Consider the following 22183-nt stretch of genomic DNA (forward strand, 5'->3'; position numbering starts at 1 on the left):
CAGGGAAGCAAGGTGACAATCATGCTGCCCCTGGAGGCAGGCAGTCTTGTTTCGACTACTGGCTTCTTGGTCCAGCTGAATGACAGTGGGCAAGTTATCTGAGCTGCAAATATTACCTCAAAGGATTAGTGGAATGAACAAATAAAATAATCAACTTTAGCTTATCATGGTGGCTGGCACTTAGTAAGTCCTCTATGAACAGACATTAGCTATGTTCATCGATATCTTCAACATTATCATTATTTGTATATTTCAGACAGAAGGGTATCAGGGGATATAGGTAGGTATTGACATATGTACCAATATGTAATATATGTAATCATTTCAAGGTAATATTGTTTTATTCCCCTTGGTAATTCCTCAAAATATTTTATATCCTCTCCTCTCAAAAGTTACTCCCTTTATGTATTGTTAATTCTGTTGATATCAGGGCCTATTTTCTCTTTTTCTGTCTTCTGAGTTGAGTTTTTCAGATATTATTCTTTTATTTCATTTCTACATATTACTATTCTACCAGCTATTCAAGCCCATTTTTTCTAGGCTTTATTAATGTAGCTACTTGGAAAAAAGATTATAACATTTTAGAAATAAGACTAGTTGTGTTGCCGGTAATGTGGGGAGCACACTTTGTTTTTGAGACAGGATCTCACTCTGTTGCCCAGGCTGGAGTGCAGTGGTGCAGTCAGCAGTCATAGCTCACTGCAGCCTTGAACTCCTGAGCTTAAGCACTCCTCCGATCTCAGCCTCCCAAGTAGCTGGGACTACAGGTGTGTGCCCATGTACAAATTTTTCTGTAGAGATAGGATCTCATTATGTTGCCCAGGCTAGGAGCAAACTTTTAATAAAGGACTTGTGTACTCTGAAATTGAATCTTATGATTTTGTCCTCCTTTTTTTGTTGTGATATCCTCAATGATTCCTATAGAACACACAATAATAATAATAATAACCTACAGAAGCCTCCCCTCATGTACAATTTTATTTTTCTTTTAAAGAGATAAGGAAGGGAAAAAAGTAGTTTCCTTTTTTCTTATTTAGAAAAAATTAAATTATAGTACATTTTTCTAATATTTTGTTAGAAATTTACTTTATTAAACGTTGATAACTGCAGCTATAAGCCTAAAATATTCTTCTTATACCGATAGACCAAACAAAAGGGCTAAAAACAAATCTATTAGCTAATTTTAGATGATATGTAAGTTAGTGAGTCTCTTCAAAATAAAGAAAGGTAGTTTTAGGACAAAGAGATTTTTATATAGATCGAAAGTTATCTTCCCTGGAAGAAAGGTGAATCTGAGAATCTAGCCGCACTTCAAAAATGTGTGCAAATGTTTATTCAGAATCCCTTCTATTTTATTAGAAAACAGAAACAGTAATTTCACCAGTAGGAATTGCGTGTGCTCTCAATACAAGTAAATTTGCCACTCCTTCAATTATTGTCCATTGCAGACATTTTGGACTCAAGGTAAGAATCCAAATGAGAAATAAGAAATATCCAGTCCCTGATGATTCATTTAAGTCCTGTTCAACTAGATGAAAGCTTCCACCAGAGGGAAGAGTTGCTGTTCCTCCTGGCTGGCTTTGTGTTTCTTTCAGTGCTCTAAAGAACTTTGTATTTGGGCAGCTGTGTTCTGTTGTGTCAGGCTGCTGGACAGGAGTTGATGCTCACGGCGCCGCTGACCAGGGCTGCTTTACTGAAGCTCACTGGGTGTCCGTCAATCACAAAGTGGCGTATGCAGCCTGTGAAGGGTTTGCTGGGGGCCAAGCGTGGTGTCAGTAGAGATTCTGAAAAGAGCAAGAAATAAAAACAAAGATTGCAATTGAGGTATTCCAAGCCCAAATATTACTTCCTGGTAAAAGTATACATATTTGCTCATATCATCAACATGATTTACATTTCAAAAATGGAATATAGTTATACTTGACTCATTTCTCAGGAACATTGTGAAGTTCTGTGAACATGTGGTAATTTTAATATTTTGCCATGTTTTCCATGATCAGATTTTTGTGTATTGTAGCTGTCTTTCAAGGCTGACATTTACCACTTACATGTAAAGCCTCAGCAGTGAATTTTCATGATCTGCCTGTTTTTTTTAAAGTTAATTTCACCTGGGCCTCACTTATAATGTGTGCTTTGCTAAAAAGGAGGAAAGAGATTTTAGCTTCTATACTATTTTTGGACTGGTTAATATTTCTGTTTAATGCATTACCCTTCACCCTTAAGCCTCCACATTTTTGCCTGTTCATAAAATATAATGAGAAAATAATGGTCACATAAACTAAAAGTTAATTTTTCTGAGCTCAGGGTTTAAGAACTATAAATAGGGTAATGATAACTCGCTTAGTCTTTGTGTGGGCACAGGTGCCCTGTGGTATGCCAAGGGAACTTTCTTCTCTTAATTAGAAATCTAGAAGAAGCCTTATACTTATTAATTATACAGACACAATTAAATGTGTTAGGATGATAGAAGCAATATAATTTAAAACAATTTAGAAAGCTTAGAAATATCATAAAATTAAAATCTATTTACCCAAAGCTTATTATTATTTGCCAACAGCTATGTGAGCAGTAGCAGATAAAGGATGGAAAACACTTAGAAATCAGTAATTCAGGAAAGAACATAGAACAGCAAATGAAACATCAGCAAGCAGCTGTAAATACATTTTCTAAGCAATGTAGGGTAAGAATATGCAGAAACCATGTACTGAAAATAAATCATGGAAATAGCATTTCATATGTAGAGTGATAATCATAAAAGGTTTGGATTTGGAAGGGGCCTGAGAGATCAATCCCCTTTATTGTCTCTAGATTCGTATGACTATTCTTCAAGCCTGTTCAGTGTACTTCATCATCTGGGTAAGAAATGAGTGAACAGGAAAGCTTATGAGGGGTAAGTAATACCTCAAAGTAAGCAAAGTAATACTTGTGCTTACTTTGGATACCAGACTTAGAACGTGGGTTTTGATTCTGCCCAAGCTTACCATCCTTTGGCTTATGAGGGAAACCATCTGGAGGTAATAATTCATGTAGCAGTTAATAATTCACCACACAATTAATTGTAGGTAGTGACAGTATAGTGCCCTAGGACCCTAAGCAATTGATTAATGAAATTAATGCATAATTTTAAGAGAGAATGTTTCCCGGGTTGAAGGCTTGACTATATACAAATAATGCAGGATTTTCAGTAGAGGAATGAATGGTTAGACCCGTGGGTGGGCTACATTAACAAAACCTTATTATTATTATTATTATTATTTTGAGACAGAGTCTTACTCTGTTGCCCAGGCTGGAGTGCAGTGGTGCGATCTCTGCTCACTACAGTCTCCACCTCCTGGGTTCAAGCAATTCTCCTGCCTCAGCCTCCTGAGTAGCTGAAGGATTACAGGTGCTCACCACCACACTTGGCTATTTTTTGTATCTTTAGTAGAGATGGGGTTTCACTATGTTGGCCGGGCTGGTCTCTTAACTCCTGAGCTCAAGTGATCCACCCACCTTGGGCTCCCAAAGTGCTGGGATTATAGGCGCAAGCCAACACATCTGGCAGAAAAAAGGATTTAATTTTTAATTTTGATTTTAAAATTATCACATACTAAAGTTGACTTTTTTGTTCTATAGTTCTATGAATTTTATGCATTAGCTTTTAATGTATAGAAATAATGAGTCACCAGAGTTCTGAGTGGTATTCTTGGAGAATTCAGTGCATTTAGGGGTTTTATTTAGCTAATTTCTTTAGTTATCTTAATGCCTGGTTTCTGATATGATTTTAGTGGAGTTAATCTTGAACAGCTCAAAATGATATGATTAATTACATTTCATCTTAAATTATAATTGCTTTTGTCCTAGGCTTGCTGGCCTAATTCTTAGATGGAATTAAAAGCTGCAGTGGTGCAGTGGGCTGGTGGTTACGCCCTTCTGGCCTTCTAGCTCCTGCGCTGGCTCATTAGCTAAAGTTTGCTATTCATTCTATGTCTCAGGCAGGCTGAATTTGACTTTAGGTACATCTTGCCTGTCCAGTCTGTGGGGCTTAGCAACTCTTGTAGTGAGGGATGATAGCAGTGTGTGAGGCTGGGATCAGACTATGAAAGCAAACAAACAAACAAAAATAAAAGATAAATATCTGTTTGAAAGATGTAGTAAGCACATTGGGTACATAATAAAGGACAAATAGTCCAGCTTCCACAAGGGAGGGTCATGCTTGTTTTGTCTACCTCCCAAAGCCTAGCACACTGCTTAATAGACAATCTATGCTATGTGTTGGATATAGTCATGTTCCCTGCCATCAAGGAATGTACTACTTAGTTTCAACAATATTCTGTACTAAGTGCTACAACAGTGGTATGCGTACACATCCTAGTGGGAAAGGGGCATGTATGTAAGTAAATGTCTGAGCTGAGTCCTAAAGGTCAGTAGGAGTTAGACTGGGGAGGAATTGGAGAAGTTGTTTCTTAACAAAGGTACTAGGGGAGTAAAGGAAGAACAATTCCCAGAAATTGAGGCCCAGTTCCCTTATGCAAAGGCCTGGAGCAAAGAGACCATCACTAAACATTTAGGAACTGCAAGTCCCAGAAAGTGTGGGGAGATCCCAAAGGCAGGGATGAGGAGAAGACAGATGATCAAGAAGCTCGCATGCTATGGCGAATTTAATCCTGGAGGCCCTTGGGAACCTCTGAAACATTTTAAACTGTGTTGTGATTTCTGGAGGGAAGCAATGTGCAGAAATATGCACTGATGTGAGACTTTTTCATGCTGCACCTGCCTGAACTGCAGTGCTGGCCTTTGCCAGAATCCTTTCAAAGCTGAAGTCAGGAACAGGGAGAGGACTGGGGAATGGAGAGGGGAGTGGAATGGGGAGACAAAGGAGAAGAACAGTTGCTTTGCGAAGGCCTCAAATATTTCTTTTCACACTGGGTTACCATGATTGTCAATACTGGTATTTGAAAAGTTCAGACAAAGAAGAGTGCTTAGTTGTTACTATTTTTGGAGTACCCAAGGTCAGATGCTTAATTTTATCTGTGCTTTCTTGCCCTCTTCTTTAAAGCATTGTCTGTCTTTATGGGTCAGTCTAAAAATAATCTATTAGAAGATTATTAAAATCCCCACCAAGCCAAGCACAGAAAGACAAATATGTGTCCTCACTCACATGTATGAGCTTAAGAAGTAAATCTCATGGGGAGAGGTAGAGAGTAGTTGGTAGTTACTAGAGGCTGGGAAGGGAAGGGGGAAGAAGGAGATGAAAAGAACTTGGTTAATGGGTACAAAAACACAGTAAGATAGAAGGAATAATTTCTAGTATTTCATAGTACAATAGGGAAATTATAGTTAAGATAATTTATTGTATATTTCAAAATAGCTAGAAGAGAAGGGTTGTAATGTTACCAACACAAAGAAAAGATAAAGTTTTAGGTGATGGATATTACAATTATCTTGATTTGATCATTACACATTGCATACAGGTATCAAAATATCACATGTATCCCCAAAATATGTACAACTATGATAGGTCAATTAAAACCTCCCCACCAAGTTCCCGCTGCAAAAGCTGGGTTATTTCGCTTTTAAATCCCACTCCCCAGCCATAGCATTCAGGTTTTCCAAGTTAGTGAAATTTGTAAAAACAAATGTATTCAATATGAGGACATGGTCCTTGCTTCAGAGGTTTAAAACAATTGGGGTGTTTATGTATTGTCCATAAGTGACTTGTCACAATCCTGGATTATACACCATTCTTGGCAGATGACAGCAGCAGTGACTGATGATGTTTACAGAATTGCAGCTGGGAACCTCTCTGAGGGAATGTCACTACCAATGAACAACAACTTATGGTCTGCAGCTGTTTTTGCATTTCAGACTAATCATGGACAGAGAGAACCGTGCATTTTTTCCTACTGAGGAAGGGGAGCAATTAACAGCAAGCTTAATCCCCCAAAGTTCTCAGATCCTACTGTAGTATTAGTCAATGAGTTTTCTTTGTGTTAGAGATGAAATAAGAGTATGTGTTTCACTGTGTGTATGTGTGTGGAGGGCACTTAAAAGGGAAAGGAAGGAAAAAAATAAGCAAACATGGCAAGGGAGAGTAATAGCTACTAGGTGGAATGCTGGGGTCTAGTTCTTACATGTCCCTTTATTGTGCTTTTTCCATTTAAACGACACTGTATATAAAAATCCTTTGAGTAACTAGGTGCATCATGAAAACACATGGCTCAATTTTACAATAACAATTATGAGAACTCAGTTTTTTGGATTGGAAACGTTTCCTTTTTAAGCAACACTTACCTGGAACACCTCCAACAAACACAGGCTCCCTGTGATCAATTGGTTTTGGATTCAGGGGTCCAACCACGTGGTTCACTTCAGAGTCCACATCCAACTGAACCACATTAGAATCTCTAATAACTGAAATGCAGGGCAAAGACCGGTCATAAGTGGCACTGGAGTGATGAATTTTTACATGAGAAAGACTATTTATCACAGTAATTGCTTTTATTTATTCCAGAATAAAGCCCACACTTTCTTCTATATTATTAAAATCATCAATGATGTGTAACAATGTCTAACCAAGAGATTACTGTACCGTTTTCCTTAGAGAGGGAGAGTATTTAGAATCTTCTTGTGCTACTTTGTTTTTGCTCTGTAAGTTATGCATTATTTAAGCAACTCCTCAACACAATTTTGCAGCACTCATATTTTGAAATCATATGTGGATTCACTATACACATAATGGTATAATAACATGATTTTCTTTTCTTGGATACTTTTAGACTGTCATGTGTTACCTATCATATAAGTGATAGTCTAAGTTCTGCCAGGTCATAATCTTACAGTTGGGTGTGCAGGCTCCCCAGGGCAGTCAACTTTTCTCACCTGTAATTCTGTGCCATCTGCCATCACAGAGACTCTGCTTGGGTGTTACTGAGGTGGAAAAATCTCTGATGCCATTATTGACTTTCACGATGACCTGCAAAATAGAGGGCACATTCTATGATTTAGTTTCTCCTCATTGTGATAAAACGGAGTTTCTTAAATAATTTACCACTGTGAAGCAATACTTCAACAAATATTCACACATGACTAACTTTGCAATTTGAACACAAGGGGTCACTATTTGACAGGCTATAGAAATAGGTTCAGCTGTGGGTGCTCTTTGGGGAGAGAACAAAGTAACTTCATAGGGGAGAAAATAGGGAGAGAGGGACACTAAGAAATAGAATAAATCCCTTCAATTTCTAAAGATTGAGTGTGTTAGACGAAGCAGGTTAAAGTATTGGTAAAGAACATGGACTTTGAAGCTAGACAGCCAGTCTCTCCTATTTAACTTACTCTCTGCCCCAGTTTTCTCGTTTGTAAATTAAAAGCGATACTGTTACGTACATCATGGAGATAATTGGGAGGATTAAATGAGTTAATCTAGGTAAAGCATTTAGAATAGTACCCAACAAATAGTAAGCACCAAGTAGGGATACGTTTTATTGCGATGGCTCAATATAATTTAATAGAATGTACTAGAACTCAAATAAAAATCTGTTATATTAAGTTAGCAGCATCAATGAAAATATACCTTTTTCTTAATATTTATTTGAATACTTCTATGAATATTCTTTAGTAATATCTTAGGATGAAAGTGGCATTTAATTATAACATAATTTTTTTATTTCTATCATTTGAGAATAATATATGGTATATATACATATCTAGTATATGTATATGTGATATCTGATATACATATATTATAGATATTTAGAAAGATGTTTTATTTAGTGTTTGTTGATTTTGATAGTTATGTTTGCTGATTCCATTTGGTGAAAAAAAGTGCTTCTCATTCTTTTGTTAAAACTCTTTATGTTGTTATTGGTGATTATTTTTTATATTATTTTGCCATATTTTCATGACTGTTTGTTTTGATCAAATCAACTTTCAACATAGGAAGCTGAATCCAAATGTTGCCCACATTTACATTTCATGTTACAACTTTCCCATTTTTCTTTTTTAGTTAGGGAAGATTGATGAAATAATTCTGTGAAATAAATCTGCTTCAGATCTAGAATCCAAGGTCAGATAAGACAAATCATTAAACATTTTTCAGACACTACCTGTCCATTTTTCATGTGAACATTTAGGTACTCCCCATTGACACTATGGCCGTGGACCAGGGTTCCGGAACTGCTTCTGGGACGGACTTCAAATGCAATTTCAAACTTCAATCCAATATTGAAAGATTCATCTGTGGAGATAAACACTGTAAACTCCCAAGAACAGCAAGATCATATTTGTAACTATGGTGTGATTTTGTAATTATATATCTTTGTTCCTGTTTTTGAAAGTTTGATGCATTTTTTAATAGATAAGTAGAAAGTGGCTTTTCCGTGTCATACTCACTGGGGAAAGCTCTATGGGGAACCAAGATAACTAACGCAGCCGTCCTGTTGTGGAGTGTGAGGCTGGCAACAGCACACAAAATATGTGTTATGGGAGCTCAGGGGAGGAGAAATTAATTCCAAATAGCAGCAGCACTGTTGAGTATTTCATAAGTGAGGAGGACGGGGCAATCTGGGCACAGAAAGTAGACTGAACACAGGTACAGAGGCTGGAATGCTTGGAGAACTCTGTGAAGGCCATTGTGGCTGGACTGTCCCTGCCAGGGGAGAAGGAGGCATGGTGAGTGGGAGCCACACTGGGAAGGGCTCTAGTGCTGAAGTATGGAAGTTAGGCTTTATTTTGCAGTCACTGAGCAAGACAGCTGTCTTGATCGGACCTGTATTTTAAAATAATTCTTAAACAAAAACCTAACTGGTGCCAGTGCTGTACGGCATTTCAGAGGAGAAAGAGCAGAGAAAGTATTTAGGAGCTGTTATTGAGGTGATCCAATACAATTCTGATTAAGAATAATTGTGTTTACTCCAAGAGACTCATTGCAAACCAGGGCATCTAAATACTGTTCATTTAACGTATCTTATAAATCATTTAAAATTTTTTCTTGCTATTAGTTAATGCTCATGGAGTAGTATACAAATTGTGCAGTTTGCTCTGCATTCCCAGCTGTCCAAACCATTAAGAGTTCTTATCACTGAAATTCCATGAAAGGCTGAGAATTGTAAGTGAAGGTGTTTTACTGTAGGGGTAACGGTGGGTGAGGCAGGAAAGTAAAGTCATGAGCTAGACAAGAGAGGAAATACTACCTCTGGGTGTTGTGCTGGATATGGTGGTGGTTTAGAAAGTATACTTGGCTGCAGTGTAATATCTTTATTCAGGGCATGTGCAAAGTACCTAAGTGCCTTGACAGCAGGGAACATGCAGCTTTATACCCTTTCCTGTCCTCATTCCGGGCACTTATTTTGGTGTCTTCCTCACACCCAGTGATTGCCCCATAGAATATTCTTGAAATGAATTAGATGGTGATTGTGTGTAGTCTGCTAGGATTTTATTTATTTTTAGAACTGTTATATCCCATCATCTGGCATAGGGACTGCCTTACGGGAGGCATACAATAAAAACTGAATGAGTGAGAGAGTAATGGTCAAGGAGAGTAATAAACATCCAGAAATCAAAATTTCTGAAGGATAGTGTTGTCTGCTGGTGTTGCAGGTCTTGAGGAGCAACTGGGACTTCCTTTAGTAGGACAATGGTTCATGCCAAGAAGGAGCAGAGCAAGACCTTGAGGAGCAAGGTGGCCAAAAACTGACATGGATCAGGCCAGGGAGCAGCATAGACATTCTAATGGAGCCCAGGTGGTCTTCATCCAGAAGTTTGGCAGCTATGGAGAAGCCTGGTCAGGGAGCGTATACAGGGATGGGGACTGTATGTATGATTTGGAGTGCAGGAAGGAGAAAGGTGGTTTTTGTGCGAAGAGGTCATCTTCTAGGGCTGGGTTTGGCATTCTTTTTTTTTTTTTTTTTTTTGAGATGGAGTCTCGCTCTGCCGCCCAGGCTGGAGTGCAGTGGCCGGATCTCAGCTCACTGCAAGCTCCGCCTCCCAGGTTCCCGCCATTCTCCTGCCTCAGCCTCCCGAGTAGCTGGGACTACAGGCGCCCGCCATCTCGCCCGGCTAGTTTTTTGTATTTTTTTTAGTAGAGACGGGGTTTCACCGTGTTAGCCAGGATGGTCTTGATCTCCCGACCTCGTGATCAGCCCGCCTCGGCCTCCCAAAGTGCTGGGATTACAGGCTTGAGCCACTGCGCCCGGCCGAGTTTGGCGTTCTTAAGTTTTAACTCTGGATCTGATATTCCCTGTTAGCCATCTCCAGGAAGAAGCATTTCATGACTCATATTTTTAACACGACTAATGTTACCTAGAACCACGTATCCTCCTTCTGTTGAAAAGTAAGTTCCTGTTTCCATGGGGCCTTCAAAGCAAGGGGTCACACTGAATGTCTGAGAAGCAGAGGTGATGGAGGCCCCATTGAGCTGAAGATTGCTGAGACAGCCACTAAAACTGTAGATGGAGTTAATCTGAGGGAAGAAGACATTTCTTAAAATCCATTTTCTCAACACAGATGCACCAAGGGGAAGCAAAATGAGGGGGTTTGAGTCCTGAGGGAAACCAAGTAATTCCTTGTTGTATTTATTTCAGATATCTGAATGATCAGTACTTTCCTGGATAATTGCTTTTTAACTGGTTGTTTGAAGCTGGAATTTTGTATTTGACAATGTCAACCTGTAGTAATTAAGCTATGGACATTTTTTTTTTTTTTTTTGAGACGGAGTCTGGCTCTGCCGCCCAGGCTGGAGTGCGGTGGCTGGATCTCAGCTCACTGCAAGCTCCGCCTCCCGGGTTTACGCCATTCTCCTGCCTCAGCCTCCCAAGTAGCTGGGACTACAGGCGCCCGCCACCTCTCCCGGCTAGTTTTTTGTATTCTTTAGTAGAGATGGGGTTTCACCGTATTAGCCAGGGTGGTCTCGATCTCCTGACCTTGTGATCCGCCCGTCTCGGCCTCCCAAAGTGCTGGAATTACAGGCTTGAGCCACCGCGCCCGGCCAGCTATGGACATTTTTATATTACACTTTGACACAATAAGTTGCAGCTGTGGTTTTCTTTTCTTTTCTTTTTTTTTTTTCTGAGACGGAGTCTCGCTCTGTCGCCCAGGCTGGAGTGCAGTGGCCAGATCTCAGCTCACTGCAAGCTCCGCCTCCTGGGTTTACGTGATTCTCCTGCAGCTGTGGTTTTCAAATTGCATATTTAGAAGTATCCTAGTTTTCCCTCAAGAATGACGGCTGTGCCAAGATCACCTAAGGCTGACGAGGGCTAGCAAAGTTCTTTACTTAAATCTACCATAGTCAAATAAACGGCAGAAAGCTTTCATTTCTGGTTTCATGAGGTGTTTTTGTGGTTGAGAATTTATCACATCACAGGACATGAAACTTGGGCCACTTTAGATAACTGATTTTGTACTGCATTTGGACATTTTAAAAAAGAGATTGCCATGGAATTGGGGCTGCTTATCTAAAATCTAATTATAATGTAAACCATCTTTTTTGCTTCATCTACATACATTAATGGGTCTTAGAAATTATGTTTAACATTGCTAAAATCCAACCTATATTTATGTGAAGAAAAATGTAGTCCTTTGGTGCATTCTTTTTATTGCTAAATTTTTTTATAAGTGCAACATTTTAAATTTTTGAATTACACAAATGATATTTTTCTACTGTATTCTCACTTCTCCCCAGGGTAACCACATTTCCTTATACATTTACAAATTGTGTGTGTGTGTGTGTGTGTGTGTAAGAAACAAAAATGGGATTGTAGTTTGCATAATGATCTGAAACTTTTTTTCACTCAATAATGTATAATGCAATGATTTGCTTTCTTTTTTGTTAGGCCTTTACATTAAAAGTATGGGTACTTCTGAACAAATAAGATCCCCTTGAGACATAAATTTTCATGATAATTTATACCTCTGAAACTTTTTCATTTCACATCTACCTTAGAATCGAAAGATTACTTCTGACTTTGTAATGCCACAGGGCAGCCAGCCAGCCCATAAGACAGTACTAACTTTGATGTCCCATGTCCAGAAAACTACAGTTTTACTGATGCTAGTTGCCAGTTTCCTAATCTGTGAAATGAGGGCCTCAATTAGGTGATGTTCTGGCTCTAACGGTCAATGGCTCTACCTGGTCATGCCTGGCTTACCTGAACATTTTTCACAGCCTTTCCAGGAGCCACACCTCCCAAATAAATGGGACCCTTGATTTTCCAGGTAGCTTCAGTAGGAGGAAGACTTTCTTCTAAGACTCGAAGACCATCAATTACCAGTCGGCCACTGCTCCTTTCTCGAATAAATATCACCTGGATGAAGAGAAGGAAAATAGCACATCTCAGGTACATTCCAAGATTGGAGAAAAGGCTGTATTTCCTTTTCTTCCAACTTTGCTATTGCAATGCTGCGGGAAATCTTCAGAAAGTTTATTTTTAAAATGGTCCCATCTCTGAAGGTCAGGAGTTTCTCTCTTCTGTTTAGTAGGCTTCTGGCAATGCAGTTTTTGGAATGGCAGAAACTTTATCCCTCATTTGATTCTGTTTTGTTATACAGCATATGCCTTTATTGTGAGTTGTCTCCAGGCCTCTTTGCTTTATATACATAGGTGTATTTTTTTCCTGCTTATCTTCCATTTACCACTTCATGTATTAGAGGAAGTGATCCATATATTTTCTGACCTCTAGACAGAATGATTTAAAGCTTAATTTCTGAATACAGCTTATGTTTTTCCATGTTCTCTATGAAGCTTTTCCCAGTTAACCAGGCCACATATGACCAGAACAGGACATATGTTCTCTGCCACTTAGATTTCTTGTGATTAATTATAATGCATGTTACATTGCTTACTCTTGACATTACATACCCACCAATTTCTTTCAATATTTATCTGCTCCCACTGTGGTATCCTGTCTTCCTAACTGATTTACTATTCACTTTGTATCTTCCACAGCTTAGCCAATAAAAGACACTCGGTAATAATTGTTGAAAAGTAAAAACCTCTTGGCTGTAGAAAATAAGTGAGAAATCATTAAAAATCAAATTTCAGTTTATGTTGACCACTGATCCTTTGGTTAAAATAATTACGCTCAGCCTGTGTCTCTTTTTAAATAGTATGCTTCAAGACTTTTATAAGGAATACAATTTTTTGAAACTGAATTCTGAGTGTGCAGCAGCAGACTTTTAAAATGGATATTTCTAGAGAGAGTAACGGAGGCCCATGAGTGTCCGTTTGACAATGGTAGCTATTTGCTGATAATGCCGTTCTCTGCCTTCAACTTACATCATGCCACAGGCCATCATTGTATTTCTCCTGGCTTCTAATCTTCAGTTTCTTGTGACCAACATTAAACATGTAAACCAAGCGGCCGTGGGCCAAAAATAGAGTCATAAAGTCATTCTCTTCTTGGTCTGAGACATAGAAGATCATGCCATGGGAGGAACGAGTTCTCAGACGAATGGAAAACTGAGATCTGGTAAATGAAAAGAAAGGGATTACCATACGTAAAATGAGACTGAGGATAATCTCTAACTTCTTTAAAATGATACAGTGTAAGCAAGAATAAATAAGTAGCCATTCTATCTAATCCCAAGCAACATTATTCCATACTTAGTATTATTAATGAATATTACATCATGGCTAGTTCAAAAATGTAACTTCTTCTCTACTTCCTTGTACAACAAGGATATATTCCACATTTGAGGAAATGTTGTTTCAGTTAAGGATCTTACTGTGTCTTGCTTTGAAAATATGGCTGCAGGCTGGGTGCCATGGCTCAGGCCTATAATCCCAGCAATTTGGGAGGCCAAGGCAGGAGGATCACTTGAGCCTGGGAGTTCAAGACCAGCTTGGGCAACATAGTGGAACCCCATCTCTACAAAATTTTTTTAAAAGTTATCCAGGGATGGTGGTGCACACCTGTAGTCCCAGCTATTTGGGAGGCTGAGGTGGGAGGATCACTTGAGCCTGGAAGGTTGAGGGTGCAGTGAGCCATGATCATGCCACTGCCCTCCAGCTTGGGTGAGAGAACAAGACCTTGTCTCAGAACAAAACAAAACAAAACAAACAAAACAAAACTAAACTGCAATTTAGTAAAAATATGTATGTTAAAGAAGCTTATCCATGTGGACAAAATATTAGTGAGTAATACAAATAATATCACTTGTGTGCTATCTAAAATACAGACTAAAATTTTTTCCCAGTAAAAATTAATTAGTGGATACCATGTGTAAAAAGCAGCCACCTGAGTGTGTAGAAATTAAACAAAACCTTCTAGATATTTAACCCCAGGCTATGGATAAGATACATTTACTAGGTTAACTTCTAGTTTGATTAACTCTAAATTATTCCTGAAAAATAGAAAATACTGATTCTGCCTATTAGGCAGGTAGCAAATTATAAGACATTAGAGATTTCTTATTGAATACTTTGCCTCTATGAATATTTGACAGAGCTATGTAAGACCTATATAAAAATATTTGGGTGCTAAAACTATAAAAATAATTCTTCAGTAATATCAGATAACCTGGAGATTTGTGAAATACTGGAAAGAGGAGATGGGGTTGGAGATAGCTGGAGGGTCATAGACAAACAAGCATATTTGTATTTTCAATGCTTTATTAACCTTCTAGTAGTTCAAATGCACTCCCATTTACAAACTGAAAGCAATTTGTATGGGAGAGGGAGGGTGATATCAAGGTTAGATGATGAGTCATTTGAAACTTGCTCCATCTTCCTTTCCTTGATTGTCTTTTCTTTTTGGTCAAATACAGTAAACTCCTGGAAGAATATTGTTTTATGAACCTTACAATTGGAAAGTCACAGAGAATATAATTCTTTGGATAGTATAAATCACGTACTATTTCATACTTATTTCGATGATAACATAATAGGATTAAGGTGGCACAGAAAGGAAAGATAGGTAGAAATGATGACATGTGGCAAACAAAGATGGAGCCCAGCCATGTCATTAAGAGTCTAGGAGTATAGTGTGTTACTTTACTTTGCACCAAAATCTCCTTTTAAGTGTTCAAACTCTTGGCGGCTGTTGGCTGTTCCTCCATATTGATAGGCGTGCTCTATTGCTCTAGGGCTGTTGGAAAGGTGGCAATGAGAGTTTCTTGGAGTATTCCGCTCTGGGAATTTCAGGGCAACAGGATCCCATGAAGGTGCATCTTTACTTTTCCCTCCCTATAAAAGTAAACCACATTAAGGGATAAAAGTGACATACTAGCAGCAAAAAGTAATTTGTGATGTCCTCATCATTAATAAGGATAAAAAATTTGTATATTATTTGTGCATTTTCCATTCATGGAACATTAGGCCCCCTCTCTTCCCTACCTCTACTGCTATGAGCAAATGACAGCAGTAGCTGCAGCAGTAACAACAACATAGCATGTTAACGAACCCCAAATTCTTCCACATGGTAGTAAAGCAAAGTTAAACTGAAGCTATAGAGACTCTATCATTTAAATTAAGTGCACATCTTAACCAATAGTGAAAAGTGGCAAAGTTGGCAATTAAAATGACCCCGAATCAATCAACAAAATCCTTACATAAGAAACAATATTAACATTACTTTAATACACAGATTATTGCTTACGCATGTTGTGTAAAAAGTTAACATAGCAACATCTTCAAAATACTTAAGTGGATTTTTGGTGATAGGATTTGTAGCAGAATTTTATGTGACAGGATATAGAACAAGTTTTAAACACCTTGTGCTCTAAAATTGCATGGCAGATGCTAAAATTTAGAGTTGTGCAAGTATAGGCTAATATTTAATGATTATTTAGTTTTAACTTCTGAAGCAAAATAAAAGTAAATGCAAGTAAATTCAAGTATTTAGTCACTTATTCAAGGAAATGTTTAGTGACTATCAAATGGGTAGAAGTAAAGGGGAAGGAAATCCATGATTATACATTCCTCCCATGGGTGGCATGTAGTGGGGAATAGAAAGTCAATGAGAAATGATTCCTGTTTTTTAAGGAACTGAAAATTAATTTGGAGAAACAGTTATAACAGCAAACTGGAAAACAGGGTTGATGCCAGATAGGACCTTAAATGATTGCTGGAGGTTTTGTTTTTTAGGTGATGAGGAGCCACACAGGTTTTGAAAGCAGGGAGGGAGTGGCCTGCTCTGACCCACCTAGAAAGACAGCTTGCAACAAGGAAGGCCTGATAGAAGAGGAAATGTGTGGCAGCAGGGAGGACAGAGACAGGGCAAGAAACAAGATGAGAGATAGGATTAGATACAAAAATTCAGGATTACTGAATGAGCACACACAGGCAACAGACAAGATGAGAGAGAGGATTAGATCAGAAAAGTTCTGGTTCAGGATTACTGAATGAGTACACACCTTTATTCCCAGCCCCCCTATTCCCATTGAAATGTCAGAACAATATACATAAAAATGAATCCACAGCAGTCCTGGAAATCTAAGAGGGTTTCTACTGGCAGAACCAAGCCGTGTGGAATTTCTGGAAGATATAAAGTAGACTGGAACAGATGGACAATAAAACCCTTAATCTCATAAGGGCAAAGACAAGACCTACAAAAAAAAAATAGTGTTTTAGCTACATCTCAGAATTACATTGAAAATCTAGATGTGATTTTGGGCAGAGGGCAGGTTAATTAATTAAAGGACAGACCAGCTGTGCCAGTGTCTCTTGCTCTCAGGGCAGCAGCTCGTGCAGTTGGATTTTGGCAGTGGAGACTCTCACAGTGGTGGTTAGGTTGGAGAGAGATGGGAGCTCATAGACTCTCATTTCCTAAAGGAAAGCCCACCTGGTTCCACCATTCCCTCTTCCCTTCTTTATGCAGTTGTCAGGACTCATAACCTGATTTTTACTGCAACAGAAATAAGGGTTCTCTCTTGGATGGAGGAAATACACCCAGCTACCAATACCTTCTGGTCCAGGCTCTCACCTACAAATAATGGCCATAGCTTCAAGCTGGGCAGAACGGGCTGGAGTAGGGCTGCCAGGAGATTCTTTAACTCTAATGCCTTAGGAAATTTGCCCCAAATCCATGCTCTATTTCAATCCCAGTGGAGTAATATACTTTATGATAGGAGATATGATCACCTTTGTCTCAGTGAAAGGCCCAGCTGGAAATACTTTGCACAGGGCCTGTAGTGAGGGTAAGAGAACAGAGTGAGAGTGAGGGTAGGGGACTTTCCCCAACTCTGGCTGCTTCCTGTTCTCTCCATTTGGATAGAAAGGATCTCACACTTTCTTAGTGTATCCACTTAGCTCTAGGCGCTCAGTGAAGCACAGGGTTATTTGAAACAGAACAATCTCAATTTACCAGCCTTGCCTGACTCTGCTTCAATGTGGAAATACATGACTATGTGGGCTGTGTCTCTCATCTGCTGCAAAAATCAATAAACTCTGGTGTCTTTATATATGGTAACCAAATATGCTAATTCTTCTGCAGATATACATTCACACTCTTAATAATGATAAAATAGCCAAGTTATAACTTAATGACTTTATACTATACAACAACAACACAGAGACTCAGTTTGTCATCCTAAGATGCGTATGTGTATGGTGATTCTCAATGAACTCCACTAGACTTTGGCTTTACCAGTGTAATTTTTTGTTTTCTCTGTGGGCCTATTAGTTGCAATCCCACTGACAGTACCAGTTCAATTTAGCAAGATTCTTTTGTGTCAGATAACAACCAAGTTAGTTGAGCTACTGAAGAAAAAGACAGCAATGTGCTATAAGGATATAGGAGTATCTTTTTTTTTTTTTTTTTTTTTTTTGAGACAGAGTTTTGCTCTTGTTGCCCAGGCTGGAATGCAGTGGCATAATGTCGGCTCACTGCAAACTCTGCCTCCCAGGTTCAAGTGATTCTCCTGCCTCAGCCTCCTGAGTAGCTGGGATTACAGGCGCCCACCACCATGCCTGGCTGATTTTTGTATTTTTAGTAGAGATGAGGTTTCACCATGTTGGCGAGGCTGGTCTCAATCTCCTGACCTCTTGATCCCCCTGCCTCAGCCTCCCAAAGTGCTGGAATTACAGGTGTGAGCCACCGCGCCTGAACGAGGTATCTTAAACAATCTAAGATGAGATAGTATTGTGGTGTCCCAGCAGGGGCTAGAATCAATTGGAAAGCTAGAAAAAATCAAGGCACTCCCTTTCTGGAGGTTTCTGGTTTCTCAGAGCATCTCTTTTCATTTTTCTTTCTCAACAGGATAGCTTTCTGCCTTTCACTCTATGAAGCAGCTTTTTTTTCCTCTGTGTATAATTAACATAATGCCCTTAGGTTTACATGTTTTCTATTCAATGGCCAGCTCAGGCAGATCTCTCTAGGTTCTAAGTTTCCAAGGAAGAGAATCTGATAGCCCAGCTTCGTGCGCGTGATCTAACCTGGTCCAGTGATCTATATCCAGGGAAGTGAGGTCTTGCATCTAAAACACAGGGCCTGCCCACTGGGTAGGAAATCAGTTCTTAGAGAAGAGAGTGGTTTGCCAGATACCCTAGCATGATGTCTGTTACAATACTTGAAATGTTCATTATTAAACACCAAATGAGAAACTTTTCCCAATTAAATTTGAAACATAAACATTGTTAAAAAAATTTAAGACTGGATCATAGATGATAAGACAGGTATTCACAAATACCTTAGGGAAATAGAAATCAATGTTACCTTTTTGGAAAGCAATTTGCCTTGATTCAGTAATTCTCCCTCTAGGAATCTATCTTAAAGATTTGTTCAGCAATACACTCAAAGATTAATCTACAAAGATCTTTAGCTTCCAGAAAACTGGAAGCAACTAAAAGTCTATTAATGTTTAAATGAATATAATAAGTGAATAAAATGGGATATTAGGAAGTGATTGTGAAAATAAATTATTACAATCCCAATTGCTTTGGTGCAGCCTTAATGAAAATTTAGGTCAGAGACCACATATTTTTCTTGGTAGTTATTTATGAAGCTGTTGAAACAAGGGTCAATAGAAGAAAAGATGAGCAAATGTTGACATTCTAGTTATCATAAAATACAATTGAAATCTATGGTGATTCTGTATCTTGTTATTACAAAGTCAAGTTTCTGTCTAACACTATTTACCATAAAGGTTAGCAAGTTTCCTATAATATAGAAAAACTTCTGTTAATAGGGCTGTTGATTATAACCTTGAGACTGAATGTTTGTTGGGAAATCACATTTGATAGACAACTTAATTTAGAAAACTGTGTTTATTTAAAGGGGTAACTGTGTTTGCTTGAGAAGTTTGATGTCCCTCATCAGCCCGTAATGTTAATCTGCTGCCTATGACCCTCTGACCAGTGTTCAAGTGCCAGATAAAAAAAAATTCAGGATAAATCCTTTTAGCATCAATGTATGAAGGTAACAGCAAGACTCTATTAGAATTTTATAGTATACTCTGAAAACTCCTTCATAGTATCTTCCAGCAAAATCCTTCATGAGAATCAATGAAAGTATCTGTCTTCCATGTCCAACTTGGTAAGGGATCCTAAGAAACAGTACTAAGTTTTAATTATACACACACACAATTATTTTGTTAACATTGATAAAGCAGTCATGTATGAACAAAGAAGAAGTTTCAAGAGAATTGAAAAAGTAGTCCACATATGCTCATATATATGGAAAATGTCAAGATACAATGGTCAGTGAAAAACCATCAGAATGGAAAAGCTGGTGGACACCCTTCCCTCTTGCTGATGGTCCAGAAGCCAGCCTTGGAAGGCAATCAGTTCTTCCCCTGAAAAGATGCTCAACTTCACTAGCATTCAGAGAAATGAAAACTAAAACCTCAATTTGTCCATCAGATTGGCAAAATTATAGAAATTTGATTATATTCATTGTTAACAATAGTGTGGGACAATATGTTCTTTCGAATGCTGTTTGTGGGAGTGTAAATTGGTATTGCCTCAATACTGAAAATGCATATTCCCTTGAGCCAAGCAATTTTACTTTTAGGAACCAATCCTCCGGAATACTCTAAGGCGCTATAGAGATATAACTACTAATATTCACTGAATCTTTACTATATGCCTTGTGCTATACTAAGTGCATATCATTTCATGCATTAACTCATTTAGTTTTTGTTACAACCCTATGATGCAGATAGCTGTGTATTTATTGAACACCTGTTGTATGCATTGTTCTGAGTGCTTATTATACATCAGGGAACAAAATGAATGAGCTTGCATTTCAGTAGAGGAGACAGACAATAAATAATAAACATAATAAAGAAAGCATACTAATAAAATATAAGTACTATGAAAAAAGAATAGAAAGAGGCAAAAGAGCAGCATTACTGGTGGAAGGTAGGAGACAGGCTGCAGTATTCAATAGGGTGTCAATGTAGGTCATTGAACAGGTGAGAGCTGAGCAATTGTAGAAGGAAGAGAAGTTGTTTGTGCAGATACTTGGGAGAAGCGTGATCCAAGCAGAAGGGAAGCCTGAATAAAGAACCTAAGGTGGGAGTACACATGGCCCATTCTAGGAATAGTTGGGAGGCCAGTATGGGGAGAAGACTGAGAGAGGTGGGCAAGTAGGAGGAGATGAACTCAGGGTAAGGGGCATGGATCACATAGGGCCTCTTATGAATTGTGGTGCCTTGGGCTTTTACCCTGAGTGTAGTCGGGGGCCATTTGAACACAGTAGTGACATGATATGATTTATATTTATAAAGATCTGACTGTAGGGTTGAGAATAGGCTATCAGGGAACAAGGTGGAAGCAAGGAGACCTGCTGGGAGGTGTTGCAGTTATTCAGATGAGAGTTGGTGGTGGCATGGGCCAGGATGGGAACACTGACACCTGAGCACACTCTTAAAATTGGATCATGAAAGAGGCAGGGAGGGTTAAACTGAAAGAATTAGAAGGGATTAAGGGTCCCACTTGTAATGAAGGCAAATAATGTACAGAGTTGCAGTAAATGCATGAGAAAGAATAGTAGGATGGAATTTTAGAACTCAAGATTTTGATAATGGAGTAGCTTTAGCTGATGTCACAGACCAACTGTGCATGTGAGTGGTTGAAGTGAAGGCCCAGGAAGGAGGGGAAAAACCAGGGTAAGATCAGAAACTTGAATAATTTCCATGATTGTGACGAAAGCCTGAAATTGTTACACAAAAGCAAATGATACTAGAGAATTATAGTACTAAATAATATGTATTATTTATACAAACTGTTAAGTACAGGGACATTTTAACCATTGTAAGGGAAACCATTGTTAAGTTGGAAGCATGAATAAATAGCTGATTCAGACTGTTCATTGGAACAAGAACTGATGCAACAAACACGGATGAGCCTGGAGGACATTACATTAAGTGAAATAAGGCAGGCACAGAAAGACAAATACTGCATGTTATCGTAAGTGGGAGCTAAAAATGTTGAGTTCACAGGAGACTAGAACTGTGGTTATCAGAGGCTGGAAAGGGCAGTGGCGGGAGGAGGATAGGCTGAGGTTGGTTAATGTATACCAAATTACAGCTAGATAGGAGGAAAATGTTCTTTGTCTCTATAGTATGGTAGAGTGACTATAGTTAACAATAGTTTATTGTATATTTCCAAATAGCTAGAAGAGATGATTTTGAATGTTCCCAACACAAAGAAATAATAAACATCTGAGATAATAGACATGCTATCACTCTGATTTGATTATTGCACATTATATGCATGTATTGAAAGATAACACTGGCCGGGCACGGTGGCTCAAGCCTGTAATCCCAGCACTTTGGGAGGCCGAGACGGGAGGATCACGAGGTCAGGAGATCGAGACCATCCTGGCTAACCCGGTGAAACCCCGTCTCTACTAAAAAATACAAAAAACTAGCTGGGCGAGGTGGCGGGCACCTGTAGTCCTAGCTACTCGGGAGGCTGAGGCAGGAGAATGGCGTGAACCCAGGAGGCGGAGCTTGCAGTGAGCCGAGATCCGGCCACTGCACTCCAGCCTGGGTGACAGAGCGAGACTCTGTCTCAAAAAAAAAAAAAAAAAAGAAAAAAAAAAGAAAGATAACTCTGTACCCCATACATTTGTGTAATTATTACATGTCAATAAAAAATAAAAAATTCTTCTATAACAAACAAAAAATTAATACAACAAAGCTGGCAAACTAGAATATGTGATACTGCAAGAATCCCATCTTTCCTATGTATAGAGTTGCAAAGGATCAAGCATATTCTCTAAAACAGCAGTGTCTAAAACTGTGTGCATGGAAAATGATGACA

The 22183-nt window shown here is 38.7% G+C and overlaps 1 protein-coding gene across 3 annotated transcripts in view; it reads right to left on the minus strand.

Annotated features, from left to right (window-relative positions):
- Nucleotides 1-1317: 1317 nt before the first annotated feature.
- LAMA4 (laminin subunit alpha 4) overlaps nt 1318-22183 on the minus strand; it is a 150400-nt gene continuing 129534 nt past the window's right edge. For all 3 annotated transcript variants that reach the window (XM_030929061.1, XM_030929062.1, XM_010359882.2), the window contains exons 32-39: nt 14973-15160; nt 13253-13442; nt 12126-12281; nt 10282-10441; nt 8088-8218; nt 6862-6955; nt 6274-6393; nt 1318-1784 (exon numbers count right to left, since the gene is read on the minus strand). In XM_030929061.1, coding sequence (XP_030784921.1) covers nt 1639-1784; nt 6274-6393; nt 6862-6955; nt 8088-8218; nt 10282-10441; nt 12126-12281; nt 13253-13442; nt 14973-15160 — 1185 coding nt within the window. In that variant the 3' untranslated portion in view covers nt 1318-1638. The remainder of the gene's footprint in view (nt 1785-6273; nt 6394-6861; nt 6956-8087; nt 8219-10281; nt 10442-12125; nt 12282-13252; nt 13443-14972; nt 15161-22183) is intronic.

The sequence above is a fragment of the Rhinopithecus roxellana genome, chromosome 4 (assembly GCF_007565055.1).
Source record: "Rhinopithecus roxellana isolate Shanxi Qingling chromosome 4, ASM756505v1, whole genome shotgun sequence".
In the NCBI taxonomy this organism is placed as follows: Eukaryota; Metazoa; Chordata; class Mammalia; order Primates; family Cercopithecidae; genus Rhinopithecus; species Rhinopithecus roxellana.